This window comes from Leptosomus discolor, chromosome 9 (assembly GCF_034619465.1).
Source record: "Leptosomus discolor isolate bLepDis1 chromosome 9, bLepDis1.hap2, whole genome shotgun sequence".
In the NCBI taxonomy this organism is placed as follows: Eukaryota; Metazoa; Chordata; class Aves; order Leptosomiformes; family Leptosomidae; genus Leptosomus; species Leptosomus discolor.
In genome coordinates this window covers 21,008,198-21,024,584 of record NC_141399.1, presented here as the reverse complement: position 1 = coordinate 21,024,584, position 16,387 = coordinate 21,008,198, and the positions used below count along the sequence as shown (strand labels likewise).

The 16,387-nt window shown below is 38.0% G+C and overlaps 1 protein-coding gene across 1 annotated transcript in view; it reads right to left on the bottom strand.

Moving 5' to 3' along the window:
• Positions 1-16,387, bottom strand: part of IARS1 (isoleucyl-tRNA synthetase 1) — a 104,109-nt gene that overhangs the window by 15,930 nt on the left and 71,792 nt on the right. The window contains exons 20-28 of the mRNA XM_086470502.1: positions 15,995-16,086; positions 15,555-15,632; positions 14,985-15,106; positions 11,790-11,892; positions 11,495-11,578; positions 4,295-4,469; positions 3,421-3,533; positions 3,044-3,139; positions 916-1,092 (exon numbers count right to left, since the gene is read on the bottom strand). Of these exons, the coding sequence (XP_086326628.1) occupies positions 916-1,092; positions 3,044-3,139; positions 3,421-3,533; positions 4,295-4,469; positions 11,495-11,578; positions 11,790-11,892; positions 14,985-15,106; positions 15,555-15,632; positions 15,995-16,086 (1,040 nt within the window). The remainder of the gene's footprint in view (positions 1-915; positions 1,093-3,043; positions 3,140-3,420; positions 3,534-4,294; positions 4,470-11,494; positions 11,579-11,789; positions 11,893-14,984; positions 15,107-15,554; positions 15,633-15,994; positions 16,087-16,387) is intronic.

The following is a 16,387-nucleotide window of genomic DNA, read 5'->3' as shown; positions in this document are numbered from 1 at the left end:
TTTATGTAGTGTTTTTCCCTATGTTTGTCACCAGATTAAACTAACAGTTTTGAAAGGCCAAACAGAGCTTTGTTTCAGAGCTGTACAACTTGAGAAGTGTAATTAATAAATATTAAATAATTTCCTTTACACATACTGTTATTAAGATGGAGAAAATATGCACTTTCCTTTCAGCTGTTCTCAGATCCCCAAGCTATTCTGTAAATCAAATTTTAAGTTAGATATATCCTAAGTTCTTGTCTTTCTGGTCTGGCATGATATTTAGATTGAAGAGTACTTCATCCTCAATTCTGCCAGGAATGCCTTTTGAATATAGTAAGTTTGAAAAAAAAAACATGGCAAAAGCACTCTCAAAACATGTCAGAAGAAACAACTAAAGAAACAAAGGAAATAGTTTAAATCTGCTGCTGAAAGAACAAGCAATCTGCGAAACTGCATTGTTACAAAAGACTGAGCTTCAGCAACACAAGGGAGAAAAAAAAAAAAAAAGCACTCTCAAACATTAAGAACTGAAGTTGGTCTTAAACCAAAAGGCAAAATTTAGCCTCAAAGGAGAACGTTTCTAATACAAAAGCATATTAAATTAAAGAAAGCACATCAGCAATAGTTTTGCTGTTTAAACACTGCACTAATCCCAGTACAAATAACTATGTGCATTATACTTACACAAACACCTGCCTAAGATATTTATTTTGGTACCCAAGCAGCTTCATTTTCAAAATTACTACACATACAGAACTCAACTATTTGGGTTTTTTAAAACCAAAACCACTAATATGGAAATTTATAAATATGAAACAACATCTACTATATACCATAAATATTGACATACAATTTTTCTGTAACTGAAGCGCTTTGTTCGGTTAAAGGCAGATAACACAATTAACGAGGCAGTCAATGCTTTTTCCTTCTTACTTGGGTTGTTTCCTGGATGAGAACTTCTTGTGAGGTAGGCACCGGGTAAGGCTTCAGGGCAACCTTTATTGTTGCAAAAATGAAATCCATATGTTCCTTAATAACAGTATCCAGGTAGTCACCTTCTGGATGTGATCTGTAGTACACTGTAATCTCATCTGTAGGAACCAGATTTCGCTGTAGAATACACCAAATATACTGTTAGTGACAGCAAGATGACTTTTACACATACAAACTAAAAGAACAATACCTGCTAAGTTAAAGAAAAACATATTTTAGAAAGATAGTTTCCAGACATCTGTTAAAAATTTCCACAAAAGATTTTGAATAAAAAAATTATTTTGTCAGAAGGGCAAGAAAGAGGCTTGAAACATGGTGAGTTTTTCTTCAAAAGATAATGACCCTACTCAAAAGGACTCCATTCCAAATTCATTTACCAACTCACCCCCTTAGTGAGCTGAAAGCCTACCAAATTCATTAAAAAGCTTTTCCTAATGCATGAGAATTGTACTAGCATTTACATGTCCTCTTAGCCTGAAGGTAAACCCTTGGCTCTTTATTGAACAATTGCTCGATCAGTGACATTTTCTTAACACCGAACAGCCTCCAAGACACTCTGGTACTGTTTTGGAAGGTGGTGAGCAGACTTAAGTTTTCACACTAGCTCTGTCCCATCTCGCATACTAACATATACTTCAGGAAAAGAGCAATTAATTTGAATGGATGCGTATTAGAGCAAAACTCTGCTTCAGTAAGAAAACGGTTTCAAGGAAAAAAATAGCAGCACCAAGACAACTTTAGTTCTAAAATCTATTAAAAATAATGACTGCCCTAATACCAGTCATAGTTACTGTGGATCTGGAAAGTGTGTTTTTTATTACATGTACAGTTTTGTTAACAGGAGTGGGAATGAATGCATGTTAGCATCACGTTAATTATTAGGCAAGATTAAGTAATTTGATATTCATTTAAGTGATAATAAGTTATGGTCTTATGTCATTGGAGAAGTAAATTTAAATCATCCAGTAACTTATGAGCATTTTCTTTTCATGGCCACATTCCTTCCTGTTTTATTTTATACAGTAATAAACCTACATAGGTTTTATATATACATAAATATATATTTTTTTTAATTAAAAAACCCCCTATTTTGGTAAAACTTTGTCATTTTTCAGGCTTGTACTGAAGATCCATGCAGTCTCAACTGTACAGGTATCTTTTTCCAAAAACATGCCCCATGAAAATTTTCTCCACACAACACTTAGAGCTCTTGCAAGATTTCTTCAGGCATAAGTCTGAAAGAGATACAAATTCCAACACATGGCCACCAAGTCAGTAGAGTAGGAAAACCCTACATGTATCATAGAACACCACATTCCACATCTGCAATGGAACTTTTTTTAAACTTGCAGGTTCAGAAACATTTAGAATTCTTTGTACCATGTTAAATATTACTTAATGGCCTCTCCAGAGGAAAGGCTTTTTAGACTCGTCATCACCTCCACAGTGACCATGCTGTCTTGGCACAAAATGGAGATAGTGAGTGTAGCTCTTTCAGGATTAGCATTGTAGAAAGAAGGAAGTTTTGTTGCTTCAAAGTGCTTTAACATCAAGGTCAGACAGCAGCATTGGTATGTACGATGAGAACAATTCAGCAGAATCTTTAATGCAGGTATACAAATCGGTGCCAGAAATGCCTCCTGCAATCTGCTAAGACACAAGATTGTTTCTTTGAGCAGCCCTAGGCTCAGATGTCTTGGCTCTCACCAGCCCAGCTGACGTAACACACTGGAACCAAGAGTGAACAGAATGCAATTCTTGGCAGGAGGCAGGCATGCCCAAGAGCTGCTTAACTGGGACTGAACCACTGCTGTGCAGCTGAAGATACAAACCAATAGGGGCTCAGTAAAATAAAGACATTAGTTAATTCACTACGGATGATGCATAGCAAGCTCATTTTTCAACTTGAGCTACTTAGTAATCATTTGTGTCACATATAGCTTTCTGAGTGGACATAAATGATACAGGACTTCATGTTTAATTGAAAAGGTCAGTTTCAGCTGCATATTGCCCCAAGATTGCTTAGAAGTACATTAAAACATTTCATCCCAAACAATTGCTTCCTAACCTTTTTGCGAAGCTTCTGGATGCGATTAATCACTTCCCGGGCAACTCCTTCATCCACCATGGACTGGTCTGGGGTAACATCTAGCAGAACTAAAACCTGAGGTAACGCACAGAAGACAGTTGAGTGACAGGTGACAAACTTGAAACAGGCTAGTATTAACTCACTCAGAAACCCAGGGACATTTTTATAGAGCTCTTCACTTACAAAATACCACATTGCACGGAGTATTTCAACATCTCCAAAACTCAGAAGATAGTTCAACAAACTCCAGGAGCCTATCTGAACAAACAAAACCACCCTAGCTTTCACCTCACCATTTTCATATTACTTCTAAAGTAACTCTTCCCCTAATCAAAAAAAAACAACTAGTAAAATACCTGAGCATCGGAATGTGCCTCAAACTGGGAAGATTCTCCTGCAACCTGATCAAAAGTATACATGAGACGAAGATCTTCCTCATGGAGTTCATGTCCTTCTACAACAATGGTGCCTGCAGAATTGGCAGATGAAGAGCATCTCTTACCACCAGAGTAAAAAAAATTTTTTTAAAGTCAAAAAGCTTTAAACAAGTATCACACTTCAAACACACAAACTGCAGTATATTTCCAACACAGGTAAACAGCAGTCAAGCACCAGTAAGAAACACTGAACTACCCCACATGCAGATTTTTCATACAAACACTTCTACAGACAGCAGAACTCACTCAAATGCAGACGCTTCAGCAACTGTGCACCATTCAAATGAAACAGAATGAAACTTAAAAATAACCTGCATACTCAACTAAATCAAAATTTGCATTTAAGCACTTAACTAAACAGAGCTGGAAAACTCACACCCACTTGTAATCTGGAATTGAATAAAAACTATTGCACACACACTCAGTTCAAATCTGATTCAGTCTTACAGACCAGCTTACTCTCTACTTCATTTTGGCCTTACAATAGCACTTAAACAGGAGAACAGTGTAAGTAAAATAATATAAAAGGCCACTTCTCATCTCCTATCAGCAAAATAATAAAAACAACTTTTCTCTTCATTAACATAAATTTTAATAGGGATAACAACAGGGAAGTAGGACTTAAGTTTCCTTAAGCCCACAGTGGGATACTTTGCATCTGTTCTTGCAAATGCTTGATTTATACACACAAATCAAGTGCAACTGCTTGATATTTTTTTCTGATGAGCCAAAGGATTTTGGATCTTTTTCTGGTCAACTTTGCCATCATTTAGTGCTTTGTACCACTAAGTACCTGTCTCCTGGAATTCCTCCAGCTGCTCACTCTTCAGCTCTTTAATTGCACCCATTACAAGCTTAAATGCACCTTTCAAACGCTTCCCAAGCACCATGTGATCTGGTTCTGCTCTCAGCCGGACTCCATATTTATCTTTATTAGTAGATAGCGTCACTTGACGTACATTAAGTTCCTATATAAATACACCAAGAGAAATAGAAATGAAGCTAAAGAACAGCCATCTCTGACAGCTGTGGAAAGGGTACAAAACCAGGGCCACAGTACTAGGGGAGTCTCAAGCTGCAATTTTTTTATATGGTTGTCTCTATGAATTAAGTAATTTGCCAACGCTGCAAGAGCAAATAAGCCCAACCAATACGGAAACTATCCTTCAGCAGAAGATCCTAACCTCCTCTTCAGCCTTTAGGTAGACTTTAATGTTACTAATAGACATCAGTCAGTGCTCGACTCAAATCAGATCCCTATTCAACAGCCTCTTTTATTTTACCATTACAACTGCCTGAAGAGATAAAACTATCACTTTTGTTCACAATGACAAGAAAATGGCCTGGCAAAATTCAGGAAGAAAAGTGTTGCTGAAATAGTCCTTTCAGTATGCTTTTAGCCAGAAAACTGTAACTGACAATTTCACGTTTAAGGTTGTACAAATGCTACTGCCTCGATTCGTCTCTTTCCTTATTTGTTTATTCTTGGTCCTTACTGTACAGAACATCACCTTGCTCATAAAAACCTTCTGTCTGTGCTCTGCAGCCCAAGGTCAGCGTGCCAGAGCAGCCAAAAAACCTTGTAAAACTTGCATGAATTTCAGGAGGGGCCCCAGACCAAGGATGTTATTTTGCCACTACAGAAACTTGGGCGTGTCCATGTTTTGTAAGTAACGCATCCAGATTTTGTCCCCATATCTGAAGGGGAATGTAGGGGTGCTGTGTCAAGTTTTACAGAATAACTGATTAAGAGGACAGTGTTGCTACCATATGAGGAAAGACCAAGGGTAGAACTCTTTGGAGGGAAGAATGCTGAAGGAGGACACGATTGAGGTTTAAAAAAAAATATGAAGGAGGCAGGTAAGGAATGTAAAACTTATTCACCAAATCCCCAAACAACCCCTCAAGTAAGGGAGCATACAATGGAAACGGTAGGAGATTGGTTTAAAAGAGATATGCAAGTAGTTAACCCTTGGAACTTAATGCCACAAGAGGAGGAAAGCAGGAGTGTACATCCAAGTTCAAAAAGGAATTGAGCTCCTAACAGTAGATGCATTAAAAGATGTTAAGAGGAACAAGCAAGCATGTGCCTCGAGTATCTTTAATACAACAGCTGCAGATGGTGACTACAATAGGAGCCAGTGCAACAAGTGGCCAGACACTTGTGCTTTCTCTACATGGCCTCTACTATTGCAGCAGACAGCACCACGTGCTAGATGAGCCACAAGTCTAACCCTCCAAGTAATTTCTTACATTCTTAATTACAAATATTTTCCTCATCACGTAAGCATAATAAAAAACACCATTAAAAAAAACTCCACAAACCTTCTACACACCCAGGCCATGACACAATGCCAAATTTGCAATTACACAGCAAACCTCTCCCCTCTGCAGTCAATTCTGTCCAATGAACAAAATGCATCACATACACTATTAATAGCACCAAGAAATAACATCTTGCTATACCTCCTGAAAATAAGAGCACTGTATCCCAGTGTTATTTTGTGCCTCCAGAAAAGCCTGTTTTTTCCCCGCTTTGTAAAGCCAAGGAAGAAACACACATGAGGCAGAACTTGATACCTAAATTTGAAGTTTCTTGAAGTCTCACTCTCTATTCTTGGTATATTGTACCAGGGACAGATCTTGGACAGTTTTAATTGTCAACATGCAACTCTTCTACAGGTACAAACCCGCACATACCTGGAGCACATTTCACTGTAATTTGGCAGGCTTTGTCTGTCAGGCTGCCCAATACTTGAAGTATTTGGTGTTCAAATCTCCACTAGAAGGTGGTTAGAGTTCAAATCAATGTAATCCAGAATAACCAAGTGCATTTGTCAAGCAAGTTACTCCACGTCATTTAGGAAGCAGAAGTAGTAAATGGTAGCGTCAGCATGACAGGACTAGCAAGTAGCCCAACATTTGGACTGAGAAATAATGCTTAAATAGAACCTCTGAGCCAAGTCTAATTCCCTAGGAAGTCCTACTGACATGAGGAGCCAAGAATACAACGTAATCTAATTTTATTTAATACATCTTTTAGTAAATCTAATGAAAATTACATCATTTTCAGAAATTCAGTTTTAATGGGGAGCTAAGCTGTTGGAAATAAGCCTACAAGTGGTAAATGACAACCTGTGGGGAAAAAGAAATAATAATCAAAAAACCAGCACAAACTGAAAGATGACTTTGGGCCTGATGAGATAAATTATATACAAGCCAAGTCCATCAGGACAAATTTTCTGTACTAATTAGATCAGGAAACCATTCTTCTGTGTACCTTATCAATTTGTAGTGATAGGACGAGGGGTAATGGTTTTAAGCTAGAAAAGGGCAGACTTAGGTTGGACATTAGGAAAAAGCTCTTTAATATGAGGGTAGTGGATCACTGGAACAGGTTGCCCAGAGAGGTAGTGGAAGCCCCACCCCTGGAGACATGCACAGTCAGGCTCTGAACAACCTGACCTGGTTAGAGATGTCCCTGCTCATTGTGGGGGGCTCGACCAAATGACCTTTAGAGGTCCCTTCCAACCCAACAAATTCTACGATTCTATGAATTAAGAAACTAGAGTGACTCTTCAAAAAAAAAAAAAAAATCAACAATCTGTATCTTAGGTCTGTTTATATCTGCCTCAATGTAGTGCTTTGACTTAAACTAGTTCTTAATTTTATCTTCCCAATAAATCAAAATTAGCTCCTTAACACCTTTCAAATCTCACACACACAAACTGAGGCAACCAGTCCTTCCCATCGCCAGTCAGGCATTCCTATGTACAAGGGCCTTTCCTTGGTGCCACGTGGCAGACACGATCAGCTCGACCGGTAACACAACTACGCCCGATTCTCAGAACAGAAGAGAAAGTACTGTGCTTCAGCTGGGCTGGGCTCTCTATGTGAACAGCCCAAAAAGGAAAATAAATGTTGTTTATGTAATACTGTGAGAAACAAAACACTGAAGGACCACATGCTGCCACAGTTCGAGTCAGTTAATTCAGCCCATTCATGGACTCAGTCTCCAAATGAAATTTCTGAAGAATTGATAAGTATGTTTTTCAAATTCTTTTGTCAGCAACTTCATGAAATTAAATGGTGTAATTTTTCTTACAGATTACCTCTGGCACCTGCAAATTTACTAGAAACACCCTTCTGGCAATAACTAAAGGTTCTAAAGCTGTGAATATGTAGGAGGCTGATAAACAAAGCTGCAAATACAGCCCAAATAATATTACCCAGTCTGACTATATTCATCAACCTCTTTAGCTCTGAAGCATCTTAGTAAACAACTAGATTGATTGCTGTGCAATACAGTAAAACATATACTAAGCTTCAGCTTGTTGAATTTTAAGACACGTAATAAAAATAGGACAATAGACAGTATTGTGTATTTGTGCTTTCACAAAGGTATTTGAGTTTCTTAACTCATCTCCCTATAAGACATACCTTAACTTTGTTTGCAGGAGCAAATAAATTAAAACACACTTTTGTACAATCCAATTATGTTATAAATTATCAAGTTTATGTTCCTTTGTTACCTTTCACTAGCTGTAGAAGCTGACAGCAAATTTTGTTAGCTACCTTTTTGGAAGTAATTTGAGTACGCAAACCTCATCTCCCTTAAAACTGGATTCTGCAAAATCCACAAATCCAGTTTTCAGATCAAGAAAATGTCATAGACATGAACCTAAATTTCACAACAACATCCTGCTACTAAAAAGATCCAGGTATTTAAATGATTAATAATAATAATAGCAATTCTGAAGCGAAGCATCCTAACTGCCAGGTCTAAGAGAAATAATCAATAAGATAATGTGAGTGACAGCAAAGCCTTACAATCCCACTTGCAAATCCATTAAGATTTTTAATTAAAATTCCCTTAGTGCACAATTCTTAAGAATTGAAGGCCCACAGTAACTAAAAGCACGAAGCACACAACACTGACCTAGAAGTCTTGTGCATTGAGCCATGACTCCCCTAGCCAGTGCTCTTAAGCTGACCCCAGCAGAATTTTTAGAAACCTTCCTTAGATGTGTATTTAGGCTCATGGAAAGATGGTATTGCTGGAGTAATATGTAATTAGAAGTTCAAGAGGTCCTCCGCTTCAGTCATCTCTTGAATTCTTTGACTGACATGGTTGCCCTCATCAAGACCAGCACAGTGAGTTGATCTGGCTTGGGTAAACACAGTTTTTTGTTCTCTCTGTCAAGCCAAAGCAGCTGATCTTGACAATGACTACTCGACCTGAAAAAGTCCCAACTAATTTTAAGCATGTGACTAGATCTTCTGTTACAAAACCCTCTGAAGATACCTTATTGAAGGGAGGTCATGAACATACATAACCTGATCTAGAAGGTGACAGATTCTGACAAATGAAAGATGACAGAAAGGTTAAAGGTCAATTGTTAGTAGAAATGCATTTTATTTTATTTCATAATCCAGAGACTATTAATCAGAAACACAAACTAAAGACATATTGCTGAACCCACCAGTCCTATATTATACCAGCTCTGAAGAAGCACAGAGGGCCTAAGGTGATCCCACATGGAAAGAATTTCCTGAAGAGGGAAGTGAGACAGTAAGTTCCTCTGCAGTGCCAGAGTCACAGCGTCAGTGCTGTGGCTGGAGCTGAAGGATAGCAACCACTCCGATCTGCTGAGTGTCTCTACATTTCCCACCTGATTACTGTCCTTGGACACATAGAAGCCATACACTAATATAACAGTAGGTGGGAAGTACCTGGAGGTAAAATAGGACAAAGAATTAAGTTGTAACAGTAACTGGTTTTAGTATTTGTGTTACAAGCACTTAAAATACAGGAAAAGGGCCAACTTCAGAGGTTAATGAAAAGTACACTCTGTGGCACACCTCTCCAGATGTGAGGGAAGGGAAGGAAGTCTTTCATCAACTGTTCAGACACACAACTACATTGGTGTTCAAATTTTTTTTTCTCTTCTAGTTTTTGCTCATTTAAACAGAGATTGTTTCAAACAAGTAGATTGGAGAGGGCAAGACATGAGAAGGCTAAGTTTGCAGTTCACAGGCATTCAGAAGTAGTAAGACTTCTACATGAACTCTCTTGTAACAGTTAAGGAAGTCGGTATTTTGGGGGTTGTTAGTTTTTGTATTACATTGTACTTAACTTCTCTAACAAAGGCCTTGCACTGATGCTAGTATCCTTTCCTCAGAAATGCTGTTATCAGGTCTTGAATGGGGAAGATTGTCTGAACAACCACCCAGATGATTTTGTTTCATAAGACTACTCCTTCAGTTCTCATCTGAGAGAAAATGTGGCGTGCATTCTGCCTCACAGTATTAAGAGCCACACACGAATACAAGATTGCATACGGGAAGGATTCAAGTGAAAATCCAGACACATTAAGACACAGAAGTTATCATCATGAAGTAATTCCCAATTTATATTCACATCTAATACATGCATTCTGCCAAACATCAACAGCAAATCAGTTCCCTTAGAATCTGCTTTCTTAGCAGAGCACTGCAATTCAAAACGCATATTTTTCCTCCCCAAAACACATACAGTTACAAAGATGAAGCCACTGCTTATCTCCCCAAGGAACACAGTGAAACATCTGGGTGAAAAGTGACCATCTATCTCAAGAAGACACTACTGCAGCAAGAGGAAATTAAGACTTTGCAGAAAGAACAGCATTGCTTAACCAGTTTTCCTTCTTCCCTCACTGCCTCCCAGAGTGGTTTTGAAAGGCCGCCAGTCTTGCAGTGGAGATGGTATTACCTCTAACTCCCTGTTCAGCGAAGCAATTATAAAGCCCCATGGCTGTTAACACTGAGAAATTACACATAGCATAGCTCATGATATCAAATGCATTATCATGACAAATTTAAGTACTAAGAACCACTGGTTTGCAAGATGTTTTGAAGGCCCCAACACCTAGAAAAAGTTCAAAGGCATTCTGGCATAGTATTCCCTTGCCTTTTCTTTTTGAATAAAAACATCATGGCTCAAAAATCACTGTAGCTGAAATACTTTTCCTTCTCACTATTCCCTCTTACTGTTTGATTTCTCTTGTACATTATAGATGCAAAAAGTCTATTTGTAACAAAGTTTAACTGAACATAAAGACTAAAAAGAGCCTACTCTACAAACAGTCTTTTAAGCAATCAAAAAGTAACAGGCTTTGTGCCTCCACCTCACTTCTGAAACACAGTACTGAAGTTTAAAAGATTTATTTATAGTACAAACATATAAATAAATTAAGTTTATTTATAAACAGACTTTTTAAATTCACTTCTTAAAATACTATGGATTTTTGCATGACTGGCTAAAAGCAGAAAGTGCAGCCAATTTCAGGAAGTTAAGCTCAAAAAGCCAAGATGGGTTACTTTCTTTTGAATGACAGGGCTTTCATCCAAACAAAGATTTACAAGTAGGGCAAGCTGCACTTCTCTAACGGACACACACTAAAGGAGTATTGCAGTGGCATACAGGAGCAGATGAGTGTAAGAAATTGTACAGACTAACATCTTACTTCGTTTGACATTTTATTTCCTAAACAACATCCTCCAAAAATCTTGACTGGTCCCCTGTTCTCCCTTACATGGAACTCCTCCTCTCCATCAACTCTTTAACTTACTGTCAAACTGTTTTTAATGCCCTTTAAATTTTGCAATCCATCTCTTTGACAACACATAGTTGACTATTGTCTTATTTTCATTCAGAAAATGTTTTTTCCTTTCACTGATGAAGAAAAAGAGTTTTTCTAACAGGCTCTTAGTCCTACGTGGTCAGTTTGAGCAATTAAGTATTTCTCAATACTACGCCTGACTAAGGATCATCACCCATTTACCTTCATTTCTGTACACAGTACCCATTGATAGCCCCTTTCATTATAACTCTCATTTAAATTAATTTTACCTGATCAGTTCTTAATACTGTCAACAGGGAAGGTTGGGGTTTTGTTTAGGTAACCGGCATACACAGCCCACTGAAGCATCATCATGTTCATGATGTTCTTACCTCGAGTATGTACTTCTCCAAAGATCTGATGTTTTCCAGAGCCTCTGGATCCCGATGGATAATGACTACTTCTTTCAAAGGATACTGGGGAGAAGGGAAAACAAAAACAAAACCCAGAAACTTTTATCCTTCCAACTGAAAATAAAGAACTTCAGAAATTATTATTGAAGTATTTTATTGTTGAACTCCATTTGCTATTCCAAACTTAATTATTCAATTTTCCCAGGCTTGTCCCAAAGTTACAAAGCTATCAGACATTCCCAAGGTATTGATGAGAGATATTAAAAGTTCTAACCTTTACAGGAATGGTTTTTCTGTCTCTGATTACACGTCCAAGCTCAATAACAGACTGCAAACAAGAAACGGCACTTTCAATTTTTTTGTCGATGAGATCCTCCCTAGATTAAAAAGGAAACATTATATTTTGCTTCATTTTCATTATATCTGAGCAGATCAGAAACATTTTGCCCCCTTCCCTGAAATTTCCTACAAGAAATTCAATTATGCCCTGTTTGGGGCAATTTGAAAAATGAAAAAACAAGTTTTTCTTCTCCCTTTGTGGAGAAGAAGATATAAATTGCTGATTATAAAAAAAAACTGAGCTATTTTTAAATCATCTTTTGTTAGCACCCCTCACAAGATGGAGATGATGGATTGATTCATACTACCTATTGTATTAATATCAAATAAAAAGATATACATTATTAACATCATAAGAAGATGCAAAAAGGTAGTATAAATAGGATACTTATAATGACAATGAAACACCTATAATGCAAACAGCTCACTGGATCTCAATTTATAACCTTTTCCAGAAATCCTAGATATTTTAGCTTGAAGTTTTAGACAGTCTTGTCATCTTTCCTGGCTTCATTATTTTAACACCCTTCCATTTCGAGGCAAAGCAGGATTGGGAGATTTTTTTGCCTTTGAGGCGGGGGTGGGGGGGTGGGGGGGGTGGGATTGGATTGTTTGGGGTGTTTTCTTTGAGTAAGCTGACGTTCACATCTTGTTGCAAATGTACTAGCAGCCAACAGTTCTATAAATGTGGTTTTCTTGATTTCTTGAGTAACTGCATAAATTGAGCAGCTCCTTTAAAACCACACAAGTGTCATAACAAGACTAGAGATGCTGGTTCAAAAGACAGTTGTGAATAAAGCGAACAAAGTCGCTTACTGTAATATAAGTAGCAGAACTGGGATGAAAACCATGCATCCAATAAGGATTGTCCAGAAAAACAGAACTGGTAAAGAAAAACTTTCAAAGCAAATATCACCATCTTCTGCACTGGGGCTTTAAGATGTTACTACCCATTTTGAAGCTTTTGTTCTTCCAAAACCCAGTCTTTCAGGATGGTCCTCCAAAAACTTTGAAACGTGTAAATTGCAAGACAGAAAATTTTGCTCCCAGAAAGGTTCACATATTATAATGCGGCAGTATTTCAATATTACTTGCCATTACTCAACATTATGAAGCCACAAAATGAGAACAGTCTTCATAGATTGCACGTGCATCCACAAAATTTACCGCAACCAATCTGTTCAGACACTCAGCAACCAAGTAATACCTCAGTGAGGTTTGTTACACAGGTCACATTCAGCTGTGAAAGCGGCCAAGTCTCCTAGCTCTATCTGTACATACCCATCATACTGTTAAACTAGTATTTTCTGTAATCACTTCAAAAAACCATCTCTTCTTAACTGACAATACTGTCCTTATGCAGTCATCAGAAAAATATTCAAAGAAGAATGCAATGAATGTGCTTAGCAACTCGAGGTGAAACTCTAAAACTTCAACAATAATTCAGTTCTGAAAATGTCTTTTTATCTGGCAAAGAGAACAACTGATATATCAGGGATCCAGTAAATTACACAAACTAATAGCAGACAAAAATCCAAAGTACAAGACAAAGGGGAAAGCCATTCAAACCACACAAATACATTATATGTTTGCATGATGCAGCAGCAAGTCAGTTAGCACTAACAGGAATAAAAAGCGACTAAGCCACTTCTAAACGCGCATGCTAAGCCCATGGCTGAACTGAGTTCCTGCAAATAGCTCACTATCCTTCCATTACTCCATTTTACAGGAGCTCAGAACCATTTCTGATAGCTCACTGACAAGCTCTGCATTCTTTGATTGCATATTCTTTACTGCATTTTTCCAGGGAATAGAAAATTAGGACCATCATTATGTCAAACTCCTTGTTGCAGTTACTATCAGATTAAAGCCACCAGAAGGAACATTCACCTTCCTCAAAGGATATACTATCTATAGAAACACCACCATTATTAGAAGGTTTAATTTTAATTTTTAAACTGTCACTTAAAGTATCAAGGCCAGCTCCCTTGTCCTTGAGGGTTTTCAAACTGAGCTGCAATGAAAAAGGAAGGTTTGCGCCTCACATTCCGTGACTAACAGCAGACTGCAATGCAGGCACTAACTTAATCCACTAACATAGCACCAAGGCACTAACGAGCAACTCACTGTAATACTAGTGTCTCCCTCCGCTGGATAACAGAAACAAAAACCCACCAAAACCAACAAACAACCCAAAACAACTCAATTTGTCAAGTTTTATTTGGGTTGAGTTGACACTACGGATAATGCAGAGCATATGTCCAGTACAAATGTCACTGACCCAAACCTTTATGAGACATACTGGCACTTACAAAAAACCTCCCCCTTCGGCATCTGAAGAAACAATCTGTCTGGGAAGCTCTCTCATATGATCTATGCTCTTACAAGGAAGTAGCAATCTCTGGACAATGGTCTAAATTCTTGATCTGATGCCAAAAGAACTCACTCCGCTGGCTCTGAATGCAGTCCACACAGAACAATAATTCCAATCCACATGGGATCTGGCATCAGTATTCACTAAGAAAGGCCTAGACATGGGGGATGCACACATCCTTGCAAATACAGCACCCACAAGAAAGTTTTACAATCCTTTTGGTCCCTTCATAGTTAGGCATTACAGCTTCTAGGCAGTGAACATTCTGAAGTGTAAATAGGATATTCCTCGCCCACCAGAAAACATTATGTGTTGGGAACATGCATTCCTCCTAACTGTTCTCCTTCCTACCCACAATCCTTTCACCTAGCACAAGTCTACTGCCCAAATGTGGAGGGAAAAGAAAATTCCCAGCTAACATTTAGAGTGGGGTGCAAAGTGTACTGCTAGTGAAATGTTCTACAGCAAAGAGACTAACATAAATCAGAGCTTCATCAAAACTTAAAGCATTTTTTGCTTATAGAAAAGAATGAGTTAATGATCATCCTAAAATTCTTCCCGAGGCAAAGGAATATTCACATAAATATTAATATAATATAATATTAAAACAGCTTGTTTTCATGTTATGCAAAACAGTTTTAACCACAGGAAAAGTGATGGAGCAGTGTTCTGTGAAAGGCAAAAACAACACACCAAAAACCCCCAAAACCCAACCAAACCAAACTCCCACTTTGCCACCTAACAGCTGTCTCTTACCTCACTTGGGGAAGCATGAGGTAGTGGATGCTTTCAGTGATCTTTTCCTGAACTGAGGCTGGATCAATAAGTGTCTTCAGATTCTGGTACATTAGCTCAGTGATAAATGGAGTATATGGTGCCTGTAATGTTGCATTCAATCATCATCTTTTCTTTATTGTTCGTAAATCATGAATCAGTAATACTTACAAATTACATAAGGGCAGTTCAGCAAAAACAATGCTTATACAGTGTCTTCAATGCAGAACTGATGTTATTCAAAATGCAGACTGAAATAAATGATGAAATCGCTGCTACTTATTCACCTCCTTCCTGATACTTACATGTTACTTTTGGGCATCAGATAAGGAATCATAACGTCTCTTTATCAGTCAGGTAGTATTTGCCTTCTTTATAGTACCACACGGCAGATAAGCAAATAAGAGGAGGAGGTGGAAAATGAACTGTGCTACACACACCAGTAGCAACGTGTTCCTTTTCCCCACGTGTTCAGTCGCTGTTTCTAATGCATGCTTTTAGACTAACTACATTAAAACACCAAATAGTTACAGTGGGCTGTAATTCCCTTACCATGAGTCTGCACATGGAGAACAAAACACTGAACAAGGTTTCCAAGGCTGAAATGCAGTCTTCAGTCCCATTCTCACCCTATTTGAAAATTCACCAAGAAAAAAACAACTGCAATGTTAGTTAGGATCAGTGAGTGCACTTTAATAAACTTCAAAAATGTTGATGCAATAAACTGGTTTTCCAAACTGTATTCATTTTGTTCACTCCCATCCAGGAAGTGAAACAGAATTACTGGGCACTTTGGTTGGCTGGTTTTCCTCACAGAGCAAAGAGGAGGGAAAAAAATGTTAACTTCTCATTCCCACTATCAGGTACAAACGGATATAATTTAAAATGCAGCAGAAAGATTTTGTGTAACACCATGAAACTGCTGTTCATTAAACTGACACAGACCATTAGGATTTTGTTTACAGTGCAAGACTGCAGAAGTAGATACCTACCTTCAGTCTTCTGCGATTCATTCTAACATACCAGTTGGTCAGAATATCAACAAACTTCACTAATCGAGGGACTACAGTGTACAGCCTGTAAGCTAGAAGGAAGAATGTTTACTGTCATTAATATTTGCCCCCTGCATCAAGCTCCTCACTTAAAGAAACACATTAGCATTTGGAGCTCTGGTGTTAAACACAAAAATTGAGCAGAACCACATATGTTAAGATCGAAAAAGTGATTAGACATACTATTATGTTAAAGCCATATTTTGAAATTGCACATCATCAATTCTCATGCTCGAAGACAAACACATCGACCACCAAATTGCTTCCCTAATCCTACACAAACACGCATTATGGAAGCCTTATGCTTTTATCTGACTCGTAAAGAGGATAGTG